Source organism: Trichomycterus rosablanca, chromosome 9 (genome assembly GCF_030014385.1).
Source record: "Trichomycterus rosablanca isolate fTriRos1 chromosome 9, fTriRos1.hap1, whole genome shotgun sequence".
NCBI lineage: Eukaryota > Metazoa > Chordata > Actinopteri > Siluriformes > Trichomycteridae > Trichomycterus > Trichomycterus rosablanca.
The window spans coordinates 11140711-11166649 of NC_085996.1; the positions used below are offsets into that span (position 1 = coordinate 11140711).

The 25939-nt window shown below is 38.9% G+C and overlaps 1 protein-coding gene across 5 annotated transcripts in view; it reads right to left on the minus strand.

Moving 5' to 3' along the window:
- The window catches only part of myo6a (myosin VIa), a 128464-nt gene that overhangs the window by 72366 nt on the left and 30159 nt on the right, over positions 1 to 25939 (minus strand). For all 5 annotated transcript variants that reach the window (XM_063001872.1, XM_063001871.1, XM_063001870.1 and 2 more), the window contains exons 3-11: positions 22410 to 22479; positions 21272 to 21345; positions 19240 to 19369; positions 18905 to 19010; positions 18703 to 18758; positions 18094 to 18191; positions 17302 to 17466; positions 3685 to 3765; positions 186 to 366 (exon numbers count right to left, since the gene is read on the minus strand). In XM_063001872.1, coding sequence (XP_062857942.1) covers positions 186 to 366; positions 3685 to 3765; positions 17302 to 17466; positions 18094 to 18191; positions 18703 to 18758; positions 18905 to 19010; positions 19240 to 19369; positions 21272 to 21345; positions 22410 to 22479 — 961 coding nt within the window. The remainder of the gene's footprint in view (positions 1 to 185; positions 367 to 3684; positions 3766 to 17301; positions 17467 to 18093; positions 18192 to 18702; positions 18759 to 18904; positions 19011 to 19239; positions 19370 to 21271; positions 21346 to 22409; positions 22480 to 25939) is intronic.

Sequence of the window (25939 nt, forward strand, 5' to 3'; positions counted from 1 at the left end):
TGAGTTCCCCACCCCCATACAGCCACCCTGATCAGCCACCTGAGGTTGCATTTGCAGAAGCAATGAGGAATCTATTCAACCTCCCTCCTTCGAGTGCCCAGCCAGATCCGTAGCTCAACTAAGATAAGAACTCCAAAGCTTAATAGTTTTGAACCACCCGAGAGCCCCAAAGATGATTTTTTTACCTGAAGTGCTGCCAGCCTCTTCAAAGTCAACGTTGCCTAGATGGAGAACGCCAGCCACCACCCTGAACATGTCCAGCTTTTCATCATCCTTCAGGCCGATCTTCTTCATAGCCACCTCCATGCGCTTGTAGTCACCCTGATCATCCAGCAAAGGGTCCTTCAAAGGTCCTACCTTCTGGTGCTGTGGAGATACAAATGTTAGGATACAGAGCAGATCAGTATAAGAATTGCGCAATGAATGTGAATGCCAAACAAGATTATTCAGAATCACACCTTAAAGTAACAACACAGCAGAAATCAAGATAAAATAATCTCAGTACGTTGGATTTAAAGAGAAATGTGTCAAAAACAGGCACGAGCACAGACATTTTTGGGGGCAGGTGCTCAAGCCAAAAAAAGGGCACCCATTGCCAAAATTAGTAATAAAATAATTTTTAAAAAACACAGTAGGATATTTGTATTTTTGTTAACACAATCACTACACATTTAATCAAATAACTCAAATTATCAAATTGCATAAATAAATGAAAAACAGGCAAAAACAAGGCCATACTGTGCACGCTTTTTAATAATCAAACAATATATTAAATAATCATCAAAAAATAGCTCAACTTAAGATCTACCTTTGATTTCAAATCAGAAACCCACTTTGGGTAGTTAATGTTAACAATGGGCCTATTATTATGCCAATAAAATCAAATAGACAGCTAAATAACATTTTCCTATTTATTCATCATTTTTTTTATGCTTTTCTATATTATAGAGCATTATATTTAGCCTTCTACATATATTGGTCTAGGCCAGTGATAGCTCAGTGGTTAAGGTACTGACTAGTAAACACAAAGTTGCCAGTGCAAGCCCTGCCACGACCAAGCTGCCACTGTTGGGTCCCTGAGCAAGGTCATTAAGCCTCACTTGCTCATCATGTTCCGCTCATTGTGGATAAAAGTGTCTGCTAAATGCTAAAAATGTAAATGTTAGTATAAATGCTTGCATGAAAACAACTCCTTGACTAAAGGTGACTTTTCCTACACAGCGTTTTGGCCAGGATGCTGTAATTATAAAATATTGTATGTTTGTATTTATTTTCAACACTTTACTGTGAGAGCTACTTGACATTTTCCTGCAAAATTTTTTCCTTCAGGCATTTACATCAAAATAAGTAAGAATTTTAATTAAACAAAACTAGTGACCTTGTCTAATTTGTAAAACAGTAAAACACTTTTGGGGGAATTGATGACAGAGAGGGTAATTTTTATTTTTGAATATTAAAGATTGAAGAAAAAGGCACTTTTCTCATCCAGGGCAAAAGGGCAGGTGCTTGAGCACCACTAGGGGTCTATCTGTGCACGTGCCTGGTCAAAAACATGATCTAACTGGTACTAATGAAGCATGAAGCGAATTGGTTGTAATCTTATTCAGCACACTCTTCAGTACAGTGGAGCCTTGATTTAACAGACTAAAAGTGGGGGTGCACTGGTCCGTGGAGGGTTTTTTTTCAATGGGTGTGAAAATATGTAAGAAAACAGCACTAAGGTCCCCAAAAGTGGTAAACATGCACATATGAAAAACAGTAAAATGAACAATGTTAATAGATATGTAAATATGTCATGTAAAATCTGTAAATAAATATTAAAATTGGTGTACTGTACTACTGGGGAGGAGATGGGTTTTTTTTTGCCGTGATCGTTTAGTGGGGACTCAGAGTATCTATTTTGAGTATGAAGCACTGCTGGTGGCGACTGGAGCAGTGCTAGAACTTATTTAGAGGGTAAATTAAGCATAAAACTTAGAAAGGCGAGAACAAAGCGAGCCTACCTGCAAAATAAAGCCAATTATTCATGTAAACAGAGAGATGTGCGCCGGCTAGTGGACAATTACTGAACTACTGGTCTTGATATGCGAGAATTTGACACGTGGGAATTTTAAACAATCAGACGGGACATTTGGTTTTCTAGGTTTTGTCAGTTAAATCTGAAATCCGTTAAATCAAGGTTCCACTGTATATAGAATGGTATTTGGGACACAGCAGCTCTCCTCTGCTCTGTGTACAGCAATACATTGTAAGAATGTGATGTTCCTTATCCATTTCATTTTCTGTATATTGCTGTTTCCAAGCCTTCGATGTGATATAAAAGTTCTTCCAATAAATTGTGTCCAGAAATAAATAAACTGATTATGACAGTGCTGGATTGTGCTCAGAAGATGAGAACACAAGCAGTGCATTGTAGGGACTCCTGTAAACAACGTGAATTAATTAGGCAATTCCCACAAGAGACCCGCTATGAATTGGGGCACTTAATGAGGGCTTGTTCTTAATCATCTGTGTGTTTCTAAAATCGCATATTAAATTAATCTCATGCTTCTCATCAATACCATCTCATCAGGTGTGCTGTGTACAGTGAGTGGGAACTGGGAAGTATTTAACCTGTTTGCTTATTGGTATTTATTATTCTTCCAGTGCATATACACACTTCAAATTTACACACATAATGTCTTTTGGCTTTGTATATACAAAAATGGATTTTAAGCATAAACAAAATACACTATATGGCAAAAAGTATGTGAATATCCTTCCTGACTATTAAGCTCTGGTGTTTTAGCCACACTCATTGCTAACAAAGCTATAAAATTAGTTTAATATTAGTTTAATATAATACAGATTTAATATATTCAGAATATATGCATTTATCCAAGTTTGGTCTGGATGAACTCTAGTGAGCGGAACAGAACTTTCCCCACTTTTCCTCCCAATCTAGTCATATCCAATTACCCGATTGCATTACGCATCCTCTCTACTGATGCTGACCTCCACTCCTGACTCAGGAGAGCCGTGACTAACACACGCCCCCTCCGACACGGAGATGCATTACCGACTGCATCTTTTCACCTGCATGAGGCGAGTTCATATGTGGATCAGACTCACACACGGAAAGTCATGCACTGATCCCTATTATCCCTCGTCGCTGTGCAGGCGCCATGGTAACTGAATAGGTCATAATTGCATCAGTTATGAGGAATCCTCTCCGGCACCCTCTCTAAGAACGAGCCAATCATTGTCTGTGTAGGTGCCCAGTCCGACGTAGCAGAGCTGAGATTCGAACTCACGAGAGAATTATTAAAGCTTTCCTTTAATAAGAAGTGGTTGATAAAGTGAGACAAAGGTTATATTATGTCCATAGTATGGAATAAGATGTCCAACAAGCTAATGGTCAGGTATTCACATACTTTTGGCCTCATAGGGTATGTTTTAAATGATACAGTGAGAAACAATTGGCCTTTTGCAGCACTGTTGTTCAATGTTGGCCTATATCCCTTGACTTAAATTCCCCAAAGTTATGAGGCCGTGTGTGTGTGTGTGTGTCCTTCAGAAGACTTGGTAAGGGTCCAACTCAATTAGTGTGAGGAAGTTGTGTGATGGACCTTTTCTTTTTCAGGACATCCTAACCAGTCAAGGTCAGCACTTTTGTAGGGAGCAATCAGAAGATAAATGTGTTACCTCCGGGCTCTTGCGGTTTTGCAGGATCTGTTTGTCTGTGTCCCTGTTGGCAAAGTAGCGAGTGCATCCCCGGTTTAGATACTGCAAATAGAAAGATAGAAATACAGAAAGAAAGAGGGAAAAAAAAGGTCACTTTTTAAGGCAGGTTTTTAAAGATGTCAAAACTGTGGACTGGTGCATAAGACTAGACTTCAGTAAGACTTTAGACAGTGATTAATTTGCAAAGGGGAAACAAGACGGCACAAATCTGACAAGACAAAATGACCTTCCCGAGGTGCTTGCCATAAGCAAAACGTTACTAAAGTATATACACCGATCAGCCATAACATTAAAACCACCTCTTTGTTTCTACACTCACTGTCCATTTTTTCACCCTGTTCTTCAATGGTCAGGACCCCCACAGGACCACTACAGAGCAGGTATTATTTAGCTGGTGGATCATTCTCAGCACTGCAGTGACGATGACATGGTGATGGTGTGTTAGTGTGTGTTGTGCTGATATGAGTGGATAAGACACAGCAATGCTGATGGAGTTTTTAAACACCTAACTGTCACTGCTGGACTGAGAATAGTCCACCAACCAAATATATCCAGCCAACAGCGCCCTGTGGGCAGCGTCCTGTGACCACTGATGAAGGACTAGAAGATGACCAACTCAAACAGCAGCAATAGATGAGCGATCGTCTCTGACTTTACATCTACAAGGTGGACCAATTAGGTAGGAGTGTCTAACAGAGTGGACAGTGAGTGGACACGGTATTTAAAAACTCCAGCAGTGCTGATGTTTGATCCACTCATACCAGCACAACACACCATGTCAGTGTCACTGCAGTGCTGAGAATGTTCCACCATTCCTGACCATTGAAGAACCCACAAAAAAAACGTATGTAGAGAAACAGATGAACTACAGTCAGTAATTGTAGAACTTCAAAGTGCTTCTATATGGTAAGTGGAGCTGATAAAATGGACAGTGTGTGTAGAAACAAGGAGGTGGTTTTAATTTTATGGCTGATCAGTGTATATGATACTGTATGAGTTTGTGGAGTTTGCATGTCAGCTCTGGTGTGCTACCAAGTATCACCGCTGAGCCGCCTGAGCGACTTTGAAGGATGTTTTAACATCAGAGAAAGAAAATGACAATGACACTGTACCATAGCTGGTTCGTTATTTATATTTCAGAATAACTAAGGGTGAGATTTCCTCACACTAAAAAATAAGGTCAATACAGCCATCAGGATAAACACAAAAGAAATGTTGAATGCTTCAGGGCATCACGAGTCAACCTGAACTCATCCAATAAACAAATTCCTGCTCCCTACATCACAACATTGTTTTTATTGTGAGCTTTTACAGTAAGAGGTGAACTGATTTAGAGATGCTGTCAGCAGATAAATGATGAGTGATGCTTAAAAGTCCAAGGTGAAAAACAGGATGTGTAAAGAACAGGAAGCAGGTGAATCTGGCCTGGTCTACCTGACAGGCATTCTGCTGGAGAGAGACTGAAGAGAAAAGAATAGGAGGAAGATGATCTGACGGACAGGTAAGTGAACATGAACATCGCCCTAAAGGACAGACAGACTGAATGTGTATCGATAGAGCAGATAAAGAGAGGAGAGCTGGAGAAAATGAAAAGCCTGACTCTCCAGATACATCACCTCAGTGTATTGATGCCATTCTATTCAAAAGAACCAAAAAAAGGTGGGGAAAAGACAGTACATGGACAAAAGTATAAGGACACTCTTTTTAATTATTGACTTCACATGTTTCCACCACAATAGTTGCTAACTGGTATAATAAATCAATTATATAAGGAAAATTATATGCTTCCAATTTTGCAGCAACAGTTTAAGAACGGTTATTTTCTGATTTAGCATAACTACCCATGTGCATGAAGCAAGGTCTATGAAGAGATGATGAAAAGCTTGGTTTAAACAATCTCCAGTGGCCCCACTGAACAGCTTTGGAATGAACTGGAACATCATTTGAGACTTTCTTGGTCAACACCCAGTCATACGAACGCTAATTGGACTGAATGGGCACATATTCCAACAGACATACTTCAAAAGTCTTGTGAGAAGCCTTCTCAGCAGAGTGGCTGTTGTTATGGCTGTAAACTTACATATGGCTTATATGGCTTACCATATAGAAGCACTTTGTAGTTCTACAATTACTGACTGTAGTCCATCTGTTTCTCTGCATGCTTTGTTAGCCCCTTTCATGCTGTTCTTCAATGGTCAGGACTCTCCCAGAACCACCACAGAGCAGGTATTATTTGGGTGGTGGATCATTCTCAGCACTGCAGTGACACTGACATGGTGGTGGTGTGTTAGTGTGTGTTCTGCCGGTACGAGTGGATAAGACAGCAGCGCTGCTGGAGTTTTTAAACACCTAACTGTCACTGCTGGACTGAGAATAGTCCACCAACCAAAAATATCCAGCCAACAGTGCCCCATGTGCAGCGTCCTGTGACCACTGATGAAGGTCTAGAAGATGACCAACTCAAACAGCAGCAACAGATGAGCGATTGTCTCTGACTTTACATCTACAAGGTGAACCAGCTAGGTAGGAGTGTCTAATGGAGTGGACAGTGATGCTGTGTCTGATCCACTCATACCAGCACAACACACACTAACACACCACCACCATGTCATTGTCACTACAGTGCTGAGAATGATCCACCACCTAAATAATACCTACTCTGTGGTGGTCCTGTGGGGGTCCTGACCATTGAAGAACAGGGTGAAAGCAGGCTAAAAAAAGAATGTAGAGAAATAGATGGACTACAGTCTACATATGGTAAGTGGAGCTGATAAAATGGACAGGAAACACTGGGGCCAAGGCCGTATTATGCTGGACAGGGCATCAATCATATCACGTCTGTATAGACACCCTGTGGGCCAATAGCACCAAGTCAAACCTGGATCTCAGCAGTCATGGGTTACCATAAGCTTTAATCCTTCTTAAAACATCCTGCAAAAGGTTTGTGGTAAGAAATTGGTGCTTTCTTAATCAAGCACGAACAACTGTGTCTGTTAATGGCAATGCACTGACTGGAATTCATATCTTAATAGATGTGGGTTGGTGTATTAGACCACTGTGCCACCCAGGAGCTGTGAGAACATTAATTAGTTAAAAGATCCTGAGTATCTCACACCTCCTGACTCAAATGAATTCACAAGTGGGGTTTGAGAGCATATTATACCGGCTAAGTGACGGATTCACAGCCCAAGCAGCGCATGTGTTTAATATCCCCCAGGGTGCACTGTCAAGTGGTCCTCATTTGCCTTTAAAAGCTTCTTATCTCTATGTAAGGCTCTCTGAAGGACACAGATTACAGGGACATCCTGTGATCTCACAATCCTTTGGTTCCATTTCGGCTCGGTGATGGAAACGGAGAAATTCAACCAAACTGTACCTAAAAGTTATGCCTGAGATTAAATGTGAGCCAAAGTGTAAAAAATCATAAAAGTTTATAGTCACAGTTTGTAGATTTCATCAAGATCTTTGCCATTATATCAAGTAAAGATAAATATTTGAAAACTCAGGTCTCAGTGTGTAAGACAAGTATATTGAGGTACTTAAAGTCTTTTCTAACACTGAAGAAAATGAAGCTAATTCCTCAATCTAATTTAAACTTATTTAAGTTTATATGTCTAATACCTTTTGTCTTCACTCCCAAAACCTTTTCCACAGATCTTTGTTACAATCTGCACTGTATAGCATCATACATTACACATTTTCTTATTAAAGTTCTTTATTTTACGTGAGAACTGCACTCTATGCTTGTCAAAACATGCTCCTATAAGTTCTACTTGAGCAGCTTGCTTGTTTACACCCCATCTGTTTTAAAAATGGCATTTTAAAATTATTAGTGTTAATATGTTGGAGAGTTAAGCCAATTTGCTACAAGATTTAGCAAGATTAGGGACAGTGGTAGCCTAGTGGGTAGAGCTTTGGGCTGTGAACTGAAAGGTTGAGAGTTCGAATCCCATCTCTGCCAAGCAGCCACTGTTGCCACCTTGAGCAAGGCCCTTAACCATCTCTGCTCCAGGGGCACCATACAATGGCTGACCTTGCACTCCCAGACAAGCTGTGATATGCGAAGAAAGAATTTTGTTGTACTGTACACATGTATATGTATATATGACAAATAAAGGCATTCTTTCCATCCTATCCTAAGATTTAGAGATATTGAATTTATCTCTGTAAATCTGGTGGCTTTTAAAAGAAAAAATCAAAGGTAAAACCTGCGTATAGACGCAAAGATGGCATCGATAGGTGCTTGGAAGGCGCAGCGGTCTATTATGGCATGTGTCTACACAGACACAATTAGCCATGTCTGTGGGAGGGAGGTGGCCGAAGCACTGCGATAAGTTGGTGCCCTGTCCGAGGTGTTCCTGCCTTCCCAGTGAAATTCTTTTTTTTTAATATCCTATGTTGTTTGGAAACGGGGGTCAGAGCGCAGGGTCAGCCATTGTACGATGCCCCTGAAGCAGAGATGATTAAGGGCCTTGCTCAAGGGTCCAACAGTGGCTGCATAGCAGAGCTGAGATTTAAACCCTCAACCTTTGGACTGATAGCCCAAATCTCTACCCACTAAGCTACCACCTTTTCTAGAGGTTAAGGGCCATGCTCAAGGGCCCAACAGTGACTGCATAGCAGAGCTGGGGTTCAAAGTCTTAACCTATGGACTGATAGCCCAAAGCCCTACCCACTAGGCTACCACTGTATGTTAATAATAATCTTATACCACTAACATGACTTAAATCTAGTCTAAAAGTAGAGATTCCAATCATTAAAATAGATTTAAGCGTTCTTCAGATAGGCCATTATATAAAAATTCAATTCAATTTCTTTATACCAGCTGTTTTGGGGATTTTTAGATGTTCTGCAGGTTTCATACCATAATACCAGCAAATGTTGAAATAAGCTAATTATTAGAAACTGCAACCCAATACCGACTATGAGCTAAAGACTGATTCAGGGACTGGGTAGGATCATTTTTCAGCTTGGACCATTCTGCCATCTAGTGGTTTCCTAAACAGAATTCAAAGATGAATTTTTAGGTTTTCATTACTAGCTTTGGCTGATTCTGAGAATTAACGATGAACACGATGTACCTCAGACCTCAAGCTTCGATTTATTTAGTCAAAACACAAGAACAGAAAGTTAAAGACATGCTGGCATGAATTTCTAATTAGACACAGAGCAGCAATGATTTAATAGACAGAATGCTGTGGGCGACAATTACACCTACATACTCATTTTGGTACACTGGGTTCCAAATCGAGGGGCTTAATGAACTCTGCACAAGAGTTAGCCGTGAGCTTAAGTTCTCAAACGTGTTGTGGCTTAACATTCATCAACATATTGAGTGTGTTGTAGTAGATATATTACTAGTGGTGGTAGAAATATAAATCTTTGCCACTAAATATCCAAAAGTATTTGGACACCTGATCATGAGCTTCATCACAAACGGTATTCAAATCGAGTGCTATGTCATCTTTTCAGCTAGGCGGGCGGATCGATCCAAATATCGATATTATCAATACCAACGTTGGCATTACAATCGGATCGATACTAGTGTGATGGGATCGATACTTTAGTTTTACTTTATCTCTGCAACATTCAGCACGTTTCTCCCGTTTCATCAGAAGTAAACACCGTGTCTGTACAGACTCCGCCCCCTCACATCTTACATGCTCACCTGGCCCCTCCCCTCCTGCTCTGCTGTGTTGTTGTGGTACCGTCACGTAAAGCGGACGCACCTTACGCACCCTACGTAAACGAATCATTCCGTCTGCGCATGCGTAGTGAGGCTCTCATTCCGTGTTTGTTTTGACGAATGTGCTCTTTTCTTTTGACTTTGTGCTTATAAATGTAAACAGAACAGCATCTATTTTTTATTTTTAATTAACAAGGACACATATATTCGGTCAGTAATAAAAATGTCACGTGACTAAGCGGCACAGGAGACCACCAAGCATAAATAGACCACTGAAGTCGTGCGTCATTCTGTAGTCCTCGTTATGCCCATATTTGGAGACCCGGGTCTAACCTAGATTTCCTATAGGAAAAATGAACGGGGTTTTAAAAAAAATCGACTCTAACGCATCCTGTGCTAAATAAACATGTTCAGAACCCTGTACGTTTTGTCCTGTGTACATTTTTCTCCTGTACATCACTGGATCCTCTGAATTACGAGGTTGTTAAAGGGTCGTAATACTAATAATGCTACAAGAAAGCTAATGCTACTGCGCATTAATTAGACGTCACTGAACTACACCAATCAAATCAACGGAACGAGCGGCTCGCTTTTGGTGAGTACAACCAAAGGCGTAACACCCAACCATCCTTGCTTTCTACTTTAATGTACCTAGCTACTAAAAATATCAACCAAAACTTGTGAATATCACTCCACTGTTACACTGGTGAATCGCGCTGCTTCGTGTGGTTATTTAAGAGACTTATACAAGAAAGTGTAAGTGGTTAGTGACGTCAATTCAGTGCGCAGTAACATTAGCTTACATGTAGCAATATTCATATTTTGACTCTTTAACGACTTCATAATTCAGAGGATCCAGTGATAATAGACAGAAGAATCTCGATAAAACAAAACGTAACAGCTCTGGAACATTTTTTATGACTACAGGATGCGAGAGAGGCAATTTGCGAAATCTCCATTCATATTTCCCATTCAAAATTTATCTCAGACCCGGGTTAAAATGACGAAACGACTTCAGTGGTCTATAGCAGAGAGAGAGAGAGAGAGAGAAGCTGTGTGGGGATATTTTCCGTCAGTAAATTAAAAAAATAAATAAATAAATAAAAAAGAATTTAAAGTTTAAAACATTTGTTCTCCAGTAATATTTGTTCTCCAGTAATCCACAGTCCATTTTGCTCATGAACAACTGAACACACTTGTACATCTACAAATGACCTATTTAACTTATATAATGACTCACAACACTGCATACACTGGTCTTTCACATTCACTTTTCATTTCTTATTTATATATTTTTCTATTTTTTCTATAGTTTTTATATTGCACAGAATTTTGCACCTTTGACCCATAATGTGAATTACACATGCTAATTGTTTACAGGTATGAATGTGTGAATGTATGTGTTTGTGTATAAGACTGTCCTTATTGTATTTATCGTGCACTGCTAGCATCTGTATAACCAAAGTCAAATTCCTTGTATGTGTAAGCATACTTGGCCAATAAAGTCTGATTCTGATACTTTTGTTTACTTTATTTTTTTGTGCAGTGATTTAGTTTTGTTATTATATTATTGTATATGATAGTGATGGGCAGATTCAGCCTCATTGAAGCTTTTGAAGCTTCTTCCTGATTGTGCTGAAAATGATTGAAAGTGGACATCAGAGCAGAGTGACCGCTGGTTGCTTTAAGAATGGATTTATGGCAAGCCGTTTTAGCTTTTAATCCTCCTTTTCTTGATATCAGGAATTCAATTTTTTATATCAAGAATTAAATTCTTACTAGTAAAAATTGAATTCTAACTAGTAAAAATTTAATTTTTGATATCATGAATTTAATTTTTGATATCATAAAATAAATTTTTTACTAGTAAGAATTTAATTTTTACTAGTTAAAATTGTATTCAAATGAGTCTGTTTAAATATATCCAATAGTAGCTCATTATCACTGCATGTGGGAGTGTCTCCAAATATTCAGGGTTGCCAAGTCTGCAATAAAATGTGAGTTTGATAAATGACAGTGATAAATAAATGACCTGGCATTACACACATCTGACATGATTTTTGTCTCTTACACTGTATATAAATCACTGTCATGTGAAACACTGAGAATCAGGAGCTTTGACTTAAACAGGCATTGCAAGTGATTGAAAATCAAATGTAATAATCAATAATTGTCTTTAATTTAAAAAACCTAAGATCTGTTTTTTTCTCTCTAAAACAATCATCATTAATAGAGGAATCAAATAAATGTGTATTTATTTAGTAGACCGTTCAGTCTCTGGTTTCCAAGTGCCATCTACTGAACTGTTGCACATTTTAAGTTGGACCAGAGAAACTCCATTAGAAAGTTGTTCATTAGTGTAGTTGACTTTGTAAAGTGTTGATGTGAGAGAGTTGGGATGCAATAATGAAGTGATGTTACATTTTACAGCTTTCATACACATCATTCCGTACATTATTAAGACGTCTGCGTTACAAAAGAAATGTGGTTTAATACTGATATGTAGATTACGTGATAGAGCATAGATTTAAGGGTTAGATGTTAGATTTTCAGTCTGCAGTTTTTAAAAATGTTTATTTTTTAATGTAAATGCTCGAGTATGCTGCAAAATCTGTAATGTACAACCTTTACTATTTTGTTTACAATGGCTTGCAGTACATGTGGTTCATGATGTTGTCTCTTTAAGAAAAGCAAGTTAGCCCCGCCTTTAAATCCCCATGCAAATCACCTAATTATCATTAGAACATGTAATAATTCAATTCTTACTAGTAAAAATTTAATTCTGGATATCAAAAATCAAATTTTTACTAGTTAGAATTTAATTCTTGATATCAAAAAATATATTTTTACTAGTAAGAATTCCATTTTTACTAGTAAGAATTTAATTCTGGATATCAAACACTAAATTTTTACTAGTTAAAATTTAATTTTGATATCAAAAAATAAATTTTTACTAGTAAGAATTCAATTTTTACTAGTAAGAATTTAATTCTTGATATCAAAAATTGAATTCCTAATATCAAGAAAAAGAGGATTAAAAGCTAAAACGGCTTGCCATATGGATTGCAGCCTGCAGCTACTCAACACTGTGGAACATACGAACCCTCGGTATATTTGTTTTCATCTGCAAATAATTATCTTTACTTATTAAAGCATTGCGTTGAAATTTGTCATGTACAATTCTCTGAGACTCAAAGAGTGATCAGGGGTTTGTCTGTCTCTTAAATAGTCAGTGAGAAACGGGACAGCACCTGTTGTGTTCTGTATACAGTCTTTATGTATTGTGTTACATTTGGAAAAGTACATGTTCATAAACACTGTTACTTGGTTTGACCAGTTGGTGGCACTGTTAGAAAAGGTCATAAAAGGGAGATACGCAGAAAAGGGTGAAGGATAAGTATGGCGGATAATAAAGAGCACTGATCACGCTTGCTGTTGTGTGCGTTATTTTTAATGACTTGCTTTTACGGTTCGCGTACCAAGACACAACAGCACCAAAGCTTTGAATCAGTCCCGCCAACTCCTCAGTAAGGAAAGTAGCTATTGGCTGTCCTAAAAGTCGCTAGAAGTCGCTAAATGACGTCATTGCCTAATTTGCATATGATCCATTTGCATGTAATTGACGCTGTAGAAGAGGAATAACATCGTGGGAAAGACAAAAAGTGGGTAAAAAAAACACCCTAAATATGTTTAGAACTACAAATGAACATTCTTCTGTTAATTCGTGGTTTGTTTTTGTTTTTTAAGAAAATACTGAGCTACTCTGGGCAGGGTTGCCAGATTGCGACAGTAATTTTCAGCCAAAATGCATGAAAAAACGCCCAAAACACAGGATAAGCAGATGGTGTTTATCATTTCACAAATAATAAACCAGTTAAACCATCATGACCTACAAATTAATATCTTAAAATGTACAGATCAGTAATTATACATTATAAAGGACAATTTTTTAGTAGCCTGCCAAGTTTGTAAAATGCATTATTTGTTAGGACACACAACCCTTTGCATGTAAATAAAAATAAACTTGCAATGAAAGTTCAACCTCTCGTACATATGAGACTTGCTTACCTTCATATTCAACTCAAATCACTTGTCTAACATATGAATCACTGTATTGATGGGCGTGGCAACAGTGTCTTGGACTGGAAAGAATAACCTGTCAATCAAACTTTTGACAACGGGTTGGATGTAGTGGGAGAAGGTAGGGAGAAGGGAGACCTATTCATATTCCACCTGCTTTAGCAATAGCTTTTTTTATTTATATTTTAAGCTGCCAAAATAATTACAAACCAGCCCAAATTTTGTCCACCTGCCAAAGTGTGTTTTTCCCTGCCAATTTTCAACAAAATCCGCTCATTTTGGTTGAAACCCGCCCAATCTGGCAACACTGACTGTGATACTGACCGCCCGTGCTTGAGGACAGTAACTGCAGAACAATGTGTGTTTTCACGTTCGAGTCTCCAAAAGTCTCCAATAACACCAGAAAAAGTCGCTAGATTTGTCGCTAGTCGCTTTTTTGAAAAAAAGTCGCTAGAGGGGTCAGAAAAGTCGCTAAATATAGCGACAAAGTCGCTAAATTGGCAACACTGGACAGTGAATCACGCGATTTGCCTCAGTGCTCAAAACATGAAAACGGTTCAAGATCCACATGATGGCGCAGAAACACCACAAATATTCTGAAAACGCTTCACTTGGTCAATTTTCCGTTTATTAACAAAACTATCATAAATACCGAGTGCAAATAATTATTTTTATATATGGAATTGCAATTTTTTTTTTCATTTCAATGTAAATAAGCAATATTATAATACGCATTAAAATGAATGTCGGTTTAGTGATTTAATAGTTAAGCTTTGTCAGTCACGTGTTTAGCGAGGTGACGTCACCGACGCGTGACTGTATATGTTTTCTGTCAGCGGTTTAGTAAAAGTAGCAGCAAAGACACCAGCATTACTTATTTTTACTCTTTCGAAGCAGTAAAAGCTGGAGAAGCAGACGCGAAATGAGAGGAAACCATATCGAGACAAACTCAGCTAGGATGCCAGGGATCGTTGTTTGGATAAATGATCATCTGTTAACAGCATTGAGAAGCTAAGTTGTTTGCTAGCGGGTGGAACAGCGACCATGTTGTACTTGTAGTGGTAAATGTTTGTATTGTTTATGTTGGTTATTTTGCACAAGAGTACTTAGTTTTTGTCTGTGTCTATTTACAAGTACAAATAAAGTACATGTATTGAAATTTTACATAACTGTACTTGATTACTGTCCTGATTTACACACTTTTAAAAACAATGGTTCTTTAGTTGAGACGATGGTTCATTTGTATTCTTAAAGACTTCTTTTGTCTGTGCATTATGAAATGTAGGCCTAATTATCATCAGAAAACCACATTTATTGTTAGTTCATGGTTTTGTTTTGTGTCCTTGAGGCCATTCAAGCTAGCAGAAGCATATCAATCTCCCTGCTGAAAATTTCTATAAGATCCAATTAATATTTTTTTTAATATGTTTAAAGTTTTTGAATATGTTTCTTTGCACATGCAGAAATAGGGGCAATTTTATGGAAATTATAGTGTAAATTATACATTAGTTAAGCACAAACGCACCTTACGCAAATTCACGAAACCGCCCTGGTACGTAGATCAGTTTCGTGAATCGGAGCATGCGTAGTAAGGCTCTCGTCCGTGTTCGTTTTGCTGAATACGTGCTCTTGTCTTTTGACTTTATGTTTATAAATGTAAACAGAACAGCATTTATTTTTTATTTTAAATTAACAAGGACACATATATTCGGTCGCTATTAAAAATGTACATGTTTATTCACTCAGCAAACACGAATTAGCAACTATGAGTTAGCCGATTGGTGGTAACAGATACTTTACTTATCCCGAGGGATATTACGCCATGATGGTAACGTTGTGAGAAAGCAAAGCACCCAGAAACAAGAAATCTGACAAAAATGTATGTATTACAATATTAATATGATGAGTTATAAATACAGAACGCTGCAATTAGCTTAGCGACTAAGCTAACAAGTATCCGTGTTGTTTACCTTGGATATTAACTGACAGCTGTAATGTATTTCGTATTTATACAACAGTTAGTTCCGACCTTACAATCTGATTGGTTGAGAAGCGTTCTAACTGTGCTGATATTGGTGATAACAGCACGGTCTTTTCACACCACAATGGTATTACTCCGCTGACGCGTTGCCATTAACGACAAGCTTCATGCACACAAACGTGCACGCAAGCGACACACACTCTATTCCCGAACACGTTTTAAATCCGCGATCTGATACACAATCTAGTGCACTATGTAGGGAACATAAATCCACGATCTGATACACAATCTAGTGCACTATGTAGGGAACATAAATCCACGATCTGATACACAATCTAGTGCACTATGTAGGGAACATAAATCCACGATCTGATACACAATCTAGTGCACTATGTAGGGAACATAAATCCACGATCTGATACACAATCTATTGCACTATGTAGGGAACATAAATCCACGATCTGATACACAATCTAGTGCACTATGTAGGGAACATAAATCCACGATCTGATACACAATCTAGCGCACTATGTAGGGAACATAAATCCACGATCTGATACACAATCTAGTGCACTATGTAGGGAACATAAATCCACGATCTGATACACAATCTAGTGCACTATGTAGGGAACATAAATCCACGATCTGATACACAATCTAGCGCACTATGTAGGGAACATAAATCCGCGATCTGATACACAATCTAGTGCACTATGTAGGGAACATAAATCCACGATCTGATACACAATCTAGCGCACTATGTAGGGAACATAAATCCACGATCTGATACACAATCTAGTGCACTATGTAGGGAACATAAATCCACGATCTGATACACAATCTAGTGCACTATGTAGGGAACATAAATCTGCGATCTGATACACAATCTATTGCACTATGTAGGGAACATAAATCCGCGATCTGATACACAATCTAGTGCACTATGTAGGGAACATAAATCCGCGATCTGATACACAATCTAGTGCACTATGTAGGGAACATAAATCCACGATCTGATACACAATCTAGTGCACTATGTAGGGAACATAAATCCGCGATCTGATACACAATCTAGTGCACTATGTAGGGAACATAAATCCACGATCTGATACACAATCTAGTGCACTATGTAGGGAACTTTAATGTGTTTGTAACGTGAACAGTTAGCTTAATAGCCTAGTTAGCAGCTCCTAAGAGTTCTGTTATCACCCATAATCCTTTGGTGTGTGAGAGAGGTTTTTTATTTCTTTTTTTCCCTTCAGAGGTTCTTGCCTTCTTCTTCTTGTTGTTCTTACCTCCCTGAAATGAGTTTTTGCCACTTGGGATTTCTGCTTTGTAGTGTTAAACTTTATATTCGTTGTGGAACTACTTTTTGGCGGAAGGTATTGTCAATATTAAAGCATATTTAATATGAAATTCAGGGCTTCTTTGATTTATTTTCTTTCTTTATTTTGTAAAAACTGTTGTATAAAAGCAATAGAACACTCGAGGTCGTGTGTTATCACGAATAACATCACGGCTGTGATTTGGTCGCAGGCACGAGCCGAAGGTTTCCCATACATCCTTATTGAAAAAATACCTTGAAACATCTTTTAAACTCAACGCCACTCCCAGAAACAATTGACGTTGAGTTTCAAGCTACCACTCTATAAGGACTGGTATTTATTACTATTATGGTTTTCATTGGTGGAAGAACTGGAAGTAAATTCTACTCTTAGTGTTTGATTAAGTAGTGGTAGCAGGAGAAGTGCTAGTAACAACAGAAGTATTAGTAGTAGTAGTAATTGTAGTATAAATAGTACACGCAACCACATGTATGTTCTCCACTTACCCTGAAGCAGTCTGGTGAGGTGAGGTGGAATTTCTCTCGGATTTCTTCAGGCGCTCCAGCACACAGCCTGTAGAAGACGTGGTAGTTCCTCTCCTCCTGACCCTGAGTGCAGATACGTGATTTCTCCAGAAGGTAGTGAGATACGAAACCTCCAACCACAGCATTCTACACACCAGAACACAATCAGTAACTAGATAACTAGATAAACAAGCAAGCTACATACATGTTAATGTATGTATTACGTCCCATGGTCAACCAGCCTACAACTGGAAAACTCTCTTGGTTTATATTTTAAGTACTTACAGTAATTTTGTCTTAAGTTTTACGTGTCGGATATTATCGTCATGTTTTACACACTTAGGTTATATTTATGACAGGACACGTAGTTACTCGTCACACAAGATTCATCAGTTCGAGTCTTTAATGTCAAACACAGTCATGGACAATTTGGTATCTCCAATTCACCTCACTTGCATGTCTTTGGACTGTGGGAGGAAACCAGAGCTCCCAGAGGAAACCCACACAGACACAGGGAAGCTTCGGATAAAAGCATCTGCTAAATGCCACAAATGTAAATGAAAACTGTACACCTGTATATGGTACACATGTACACCAGTATATGGTACACATATACACTTGTATTCAGTACATATGTATGTTAGCATACAGTACACATGTATGTTAATATGCAGTACAAATACATACCTATAAACAACAGACATGACTATACTGTACTATAAATAATGCTTGCTAGAAATAAGGGGAATAAACAGTACAGAACACACACTGTACCTTTTCATTAAAGTGGATCTCCACAAACTTGCCAAAACGGCTGCTGTTGTTGTTTCGGACAGTTTTTGCATTTCCAAACGCCTCCAGGAGAGGATTTGCTGTAAATAAAGGTAAAGTTTACCATTAAGTGTGTTAAATGAACAGTATATAACATACACACATACTATTAACACAAAAACACAAACACACACACACACGTGGGACAAAACCTGTTAATAAATAAACCTCTGTCAGTAAAGCAGTAGTAATGCGTGTCTGTGTGTTTCTGCTTGTACTGTAGTAGTCTGTACGACCCAAACTGAGAATCATTAATTGTGAAATGTGAAATATTTGTTGAATGAAAGTCAATGAGTCTGGAAGCATTTTGTTTAGATAAAATTAAGAGAAGTTCTCCACAGAATCAAGGGACAGTCCATCAATTAATTACAGACCACTGAGGCTTATCCAGTCACTCATTCTCAGAGGCAATTTTAATTTTACTTCATCTACATGTTTTGGGTGGTGGGAGAAACCTGGAGTTGTCAGAGGAAGGTTAAACAGATAAAGGACGTTTGTATTTTTGTGATTTTTTTTTTTGTTTTAACAGTGCAACATGGCAAACACACCCACCTTCCACTATCCTCTCATCGATGTCTTGACCTGTCCCATATGACGTGGTTAAATACCTATAAAGGGAAGAAAAGACAAACATTAACTAAAAAGATTTATATAAATATTAATGTAAAAGATGATTTAGTGGTATGGACTGCATTATTTAAAGACAGACAGTAAGCTAAAGATTAAGTAGTGAAAAATAGGATTATGTTCTTACCGCAGAACAAACTTGGTGTTTTCCGTCTTTCCTGCCCCGGATTCCCCAGAGACGATGATAGATTGACTCATTTTTAGCACCTTCATGTCCCGATAGGTCTTATCAGCTGGCAAAGACACAGTGCAAAACTAATTTAATTACTATAAATTACAAATAAAATACAAAGGAAAACGAAAATCAGGGCGACACAGTGGTCCAGTGGGTAGAGCTGTCGCCTCACAGCAAGAAGGGCCTGGGTTGTAGAGAAGGACCTCTGATGCGTCCTGGTTTATACCTGATTAGGACAGCATTAACAGTGTAGCTACTTCAGATTTTCTTTTCTCTCCTTCACTCACCGATGGCGTAGACGTGTGGGGGGAGCGTGCCCAGCGACCTGCCCTGGTACTGCTTAATGGTTTCAGGAGCGTAGAGCTTTGGGATGTCATAATAGGGGTTCACTGCAATCAGGATGTTGGCTACGTAGGTCTAAACAAAACAGAAGATAAGTTGTGACAATTGTCAGAACTTTTCGCCAGGAAGAAAAGAACATTTACATTTTTGGCATATAGCAGACGCTCTTATCCAGAGCGACTTACAGAAGTGCCTCCACAGTAAACATTTCACTACTCTAGTACAAGTAGACAGAAGAAGGAAGATCAATATGAACATAGCATACAATAAAACAAAACAAAAAATCACACATATTTCATCTTTATTTACTGTAGATTTTCAGAACAGCAGCTGACGCAGTAATCAAAGCAAAAGTCTGGGTATTTGCAATAATACTTGTATTTTATAACACACATAAACCACTTTTTGGACCAACTGACACATTGGTAATCTTCAAAATCCAAGAAAACACTCCTGCATATCAAATCACATTTTATGAAGTCAAGTCGGGTTAAAAAGTACAACAATTCTGGGCAAACTGGTATAAATAAACTTGCTTCAGCTGGGACCTTTGACCTTTTTCTATTTTACGAGCAGCCCCGCTGGCCCTGAATAAAATGTTGTTGCAATGTTTCAGCTGGCCCATAGTGGAAACTCTCTACATATTTATCCATAGATTGCTGCTGGCCCATACCAATCAATAAAACAAATTGTGTCCTCCCTTTAGCTATTTATAGACTGCTCTTTGGTAATTTTTTGGATTGTTATTGGAGCTTCTCAGGTAAAAGAAAAAATGCACTTTATTTAATCAGGTTGACCACTAGATGGCACTAGAGAATTATCAAGGTCTTATTCAGGTCTAAACTAATTCTAGGCATGAAGGCATTTACATTTACATTTTCAGCATTTAGCAGACGCTTTTATCCAAAGCGACTTACACGATGAGCTGAACACGATGAGCAACTGAGGGTTAAGGGCCTTGCTCAGGGACCCAACAGTGGCAACTTGGTGATGGCGGGGCTTGAACCGGCAACCTTCTGTTTACTAGTCCAGTACCTTAACCACTGAGCTATCACTGCCCTTACTGCATGGTGGGACCACAAGTCCTTTAGCCACTGATGAATGACCATGGTGTGCCAAGAAAGTGCTCAAAATGGGCTAGATTTAGTAATTGTTTACCTACAAGGTGCATCTATATGATCTGTGTACATTATAAAATGAACTTGTATTCTCAACTGTGACAGAAATGAGACAAGTACAAGAGTACGAAGTATAATAAGAGGTTATTTTTACAGAGAAAAAGCTGATGATGTTTTTCTGTACACAGTGTGGTAAAACCATACTGGTGCTCTTTCTGTACTGGATGACTGGTTGTCTATAGACAAAAATGTAAATGTATGCAAATACATTTCCAACAAGATACAGGGATTATAAAAATACACCAAGGTGTGATCTGTCGTCCTTTTTTAATGCCTAGTACCAACACAGACAAATTACAACAAAGTAAACAATTACAACATATTAAAGTTAAAGTAAAATAAAATTTAACTTGTACAGGATGTTGGTTTCATGGGATTTTGGAACATAAACCGGTGTTCCAAACATTTTCTTTTGATAGCCATCAACAGGCTTCTAGGAGAACAATGGTTGGATGTTTGACCACTATACTTGGCAGAGTTGGTGAAGATTAAGCAAATGTTTTGGTTTTCCAGACTAAACCTGACCTTCCAGTACAGTCCACATATTTTAAATAGGATTAACGTCAGGACTTGATTCAGCCAATCCAAAACCATTCCCAATCCAACACAGGGCTTTAGCCACCAACCAGACCAGACCCATATATTAGAGCTGGAAAGCTAGTGTAATAGACTGCTGTGCCACTCAAGCGCAATAGCAACTATACAATAGTTCATAATCATGTAACGTCAGTAAGCAACTCGGACACTGACAAAGCTAGACAGTAAGAACTGCAGGTTCTGATTGGTGTTCAGTACATACATAAATTTTGTCTTTACTGTAGCGCACACGGACGTTGTTTAGCAGCGTGGCCTCATTCAGGTACATCAGCGAGCCTGTAAAATAACAAACGAAGAAAAAAAAAATTAGAAACCGCAAATGTGTGAACAGGTAAAATGGATTACAGGGAAATGGAAATGTGTTGCCATAGTTTCAGTGTCATGCAAAAAAGTGAAGCTAATCTGGGGAAAATGCTTGTACTTTATATTAAATCTGGACGACACTGAGCAGCTGAACAGTCTCAGAGGAGAATGCTAAACCCATTGATTTACTGATACTTATGTTTGGGACCTGAGTCCACTTAGATCTAAAGTCCGCTTGAGAGATGCTTTAGAGTTTAAGGCTAACAATCTGTAATATTTTTAGGAAACAATGTTCTGGGGCATGCTTCAAGCAAATTTGGGTCCAAACCACACTGTATGTGAAGGGCAAAGTTGTGATGTAGTTGTATTTTGTGACAGTTATGACAGAGTAATGTCATTGTTTCACAATGGAACGTTACAATATATTCTGGGGATGAATCAACTTATATGAGACTGTGTATAACATAAGTAGGATATAAAGTCACTTTTATTAGACCAACGTTATTTAGCACAAGTTGACAAAAGAAGCTTGCAAAGAGTTACTATATAGGGATAATAAGGATGTCAGTACCAAATTGTATTTTATTTATTAGGATTCATTTTATTTAGAATTTTAACACAATTTGGTAACATTCCTGACAGGACAGGTAGATACTGGTTACACAAGAGTTAATGTCAAACACAGTAATGGACAATTTTGTATCTCTAATTCACCTCACTTGCACATCATTGGACTATGGGAGGAAACCAGAGCTCCCGGAGGAAACCCACACAGACATGGGGAGAAAATGCAAACCTGGGAATCAAACCCAAGACCTTCTTGTTTTGAGACAACAGTGCTACTCACCAAGCTACCGTGCCGCCCCAGTACCAAATTAGTTAAGCTTACTGGCCAGTAGTCAATAATTCCATTAAAAGTATTAAATAAAAAATAGTTAAATAATATAAATAAATAAAATCATTGTTGTTAATATTAGAAACTAAAAGTAGATCTAGATGAAACACAGTTTTACACAAAAAACAAAGTTGACACTTACAGTTGTCATCAACATGTTTGTTGACATCGTCCTCAGCAGGGAACACCTGACTAACCGAAGCAAGAAAAGTCTGCAACACAGAACAAAAGTGGTGTTAGGAAATTAGATGCTAATTATGAAAATGAACATCCACAGAACCCTAACCCTAAAACAATCTCAGATATAGTGCATACACAGAGTAAGAGTGTGCAGTTTATTAGAAGCACCCATGATGTACCTTAAAAAACAGGATTAGATGTATGAAGGTGAACAGGAACAATCCACAATGGGCAGTTGTAGCCTAGTGGTTAAGGTACTGGACTAGTAATTGAAAGGTAACTGGTTCAAGCCCCACCACTGCCAGGTTGCCACTTTTGGGCCCTTGAGTAAGGCCCTTAAACTTCAATTGCTTAAACAATATACTGTCACGGTGCTGTAAGTCGCTTTGGACAAAAGCGTCTGCTAAATGCAGAAAATGTAAATCTACATTAAGATTGTAGCTTACTGTGCAGATTAGTGTTGTCTTGCTTTACTAATTATTATGATTGTATGTTTTTGCAATTGCAAGTTTCAAACAATGTTCAAAAAGCCCTATTTTCGCATGGACACAGACATAAAGTGGAGAACACCAGTGGTCGTGAAGAAATTTTGAAAACTGATCAGCATTTGCCATGTTCTGGGCAAAAGTACAGAGGTCACAGAGTAGATTTTTAATAAGTTTAACGAATAAACGCTGGGGCACTGTCGCCTCACAGCAAGAAGGTCCTGGGTTCGATCCCCAGGCGGGGCGGTCCGCGTCCTTTCTGTGTGGAGTTTGCATGTTCTCGCCGTGTCTGCGTGGGTTTCCTCTGGGAGCTCCGGTTTCCTCCCACAGTCCAAAAACATGTTAATTGGAGACACTGAATTGCCCTAAAGGTGAATGGGTGTGTTTGTGTGTGTGTGTGTGTGTGTGTGTGTGTCTGCCCTACGATGGACTGGTGCCCCATCCAGGGTGTTACTGTGTGCCTTGACCCATTGAAAAGCTGGGATAGGCTCCAGCACCGCGACCCTAATTGGATAACGGTTAAGACAGTGAGTGAGAGAATAAACGTTGTCATTTATAGTTACAAAAAGGTCAATATGTGCTGCATTCCAGCCACTTAACCCCATAACCAAACCCAATTAAAGGGCAAAGAAGCACAATACATAATATATCATTTTAGGGTGCATACTACGAGGGCACTAATATAATAATCCAGGAATCCTCTGTGCTGGCACTTATGAAATAATGTACGTTTAGGCTAGATGCACTTCGCTTACACTTGCTTCTGCTGAATAATTTGGAAAGCATTCGCATTTTTGTCCATGCATGTTGTGTAACAGGACCTGAGGGCTCTCTGAGGTTAGTAATGTCTCACACTCTCCACAGCTCCTGTTTACATGTATAATTCAATCTGCACAGCCAACACAGCTCATCTGATTACAAGCTGATTACCAACCAGGTCTATTATCCACGGGGTCTTGGATAATAGAGCACTTTTTATCGTAGAGCACTTTTTTTATTTATAATGTAAGAAGTGCTGAAAAAGTTAATTCTGGTTCTGATAGAAAGGTGTCAGAATACACAGAGCATCGCAGTTTGTTGCGTATGGGGCTGCATAGCCGCAGACCAGTCCCGAAAGCCCCAACAATGGGCACGTGTGCGTCGGAAATGGACCATGGAACAATGGAAGAAGGTGGCCTGGTCTGATGAATCACGTTTTCTTTCACATCACGTTGATGGCCGGGTGCGTGTACGTCGCTTAGCCGGGAACACATGGCACCAGGATGCACTGTGGGAAGAAGGCAAGCCGGTGGAGGCAGTGTGATGCTTTGGGCAATGTGCTGCTGGGAAACCTTGGGTCCTCCAATCCATGTGGATGTTACTTTGACACATACCACCTACATAAGCATTGATGACTGTGGTCTCTTTTAGCAGGATGATGCGCCCTGCCACAAACCAAAAATGGTTCAGGAATGGTTTGAGGAGCACAACAGCGAGTTTGAGGTGTTGACGTGGCCTCCAAATTCCCCAGATCTCAATCCAATCGAGCATCTGTGGGATGTACTGGACAAACAAGTCCGATCCATGGAGGCCCCACCTCACAACTTACAGGAGTTAAAGGATCTACTGCTGACATCTTGGTGCCAGATACCACAGCACACCTTCAGGGGTCTAGTGAAGTCCATGCCTTGACAGGTCAGGGCTGTTTTGGCAGCAAAAGAGGGACCAACACAATATTAGGAAGGTGGTCATAATGTTATGCCTCATCTGTGTAAATGCGTGTTTTAAATCACTAAGCTTTTTAATACGACCCATTCTATTAAAAACGTCTGTATATGGAGATTGTGAGGAAGTATGCTTGATTTTTATCCCCTTCAGGCATGTTCATTCCTTTGGTCTGCAGCTGATCTGTGTGGTGGCTTACATACTGATGTAACCCTCAAAGGCAGTCACATAGTACCATTACTGAATGCTTTTTGGGGCTGTTGTATCATTAAAAGAGGTGATGTGAGGACATGTACTTATTTTCTCCCTCTATTTCCTCCCTCAGTCTCCCTGTCTTGGTCTCCTGGTCCTTTTCTCTGAGTATGGTGCCTGCCATGTGTTGGCACACACTTAGTAAACACTTCTCATGCTGTGCCAGCCAACAGAGCCAGACACTCCAGGCACATCCGTCCAGCATCACATGAGGCAGATGTAATGCTTCTCTCACGCCATTACTCACAATCGCTCATTCTTGCATGAAGCGGGTGCTGCCACACTAGTGGTGTTAAAATGTTCACCAATGTTTCTTTTATAGCTATTGGCATTTATACCAACTACAGTCTCCTGAGACTCAATACCTTGTCAGGTCAAACATGTGTGGACAGGCAATAAAAAGATCCATTACTGTTTAATGTCCACACAACAGTCAAAATGAAGTTAAAAAGCATCTTAAAGGCGTCAGAGAGAAGCCCAGACCTGGATTCCCAACCAATCTGTTTACAGTGGAACCTTGTAACTCAACTTGTAACTTGTAAGCTTAACATCTTTGAAACTCAATACCCTTCACCAAGAAATGTGTACCCTTAAACTCCACATTTACCTTAAACTCAACGTATGTGCGACTGCTGCTTTGCTCAGCGTTCGGTTTGAGTGGTGCAGTAAAACGTCATCAAAGTGCGAATATGAGACGAATATTTCACTTTTAAACTTGTGTTACAGCTCGAGGTTCTGAGAAATTGTGAGAAACAGCTTTTCAGAGAGTATAAAACAGTTATCGTTAAAAAAGCTTAATGTGACGTAATGTATTAACGACATCGAAACACTAAACCTCTCTTAATTAGTACTGGTCATAAGTTTTCTCTATTAATTAAGAAGCATAAGAAACAATAAAGAAGTAAAGGTAAAGTGAAGGTTTTATTGTATTTTTTACTGTTCTTTAATTGTATTTTAGTGTATAAAAATATATGTATTTTAGCCTAATATATATGCAGTTCCATGGGACCATGGAACGCATTAACAGGTTTCCCATACATCCTTATGGGAA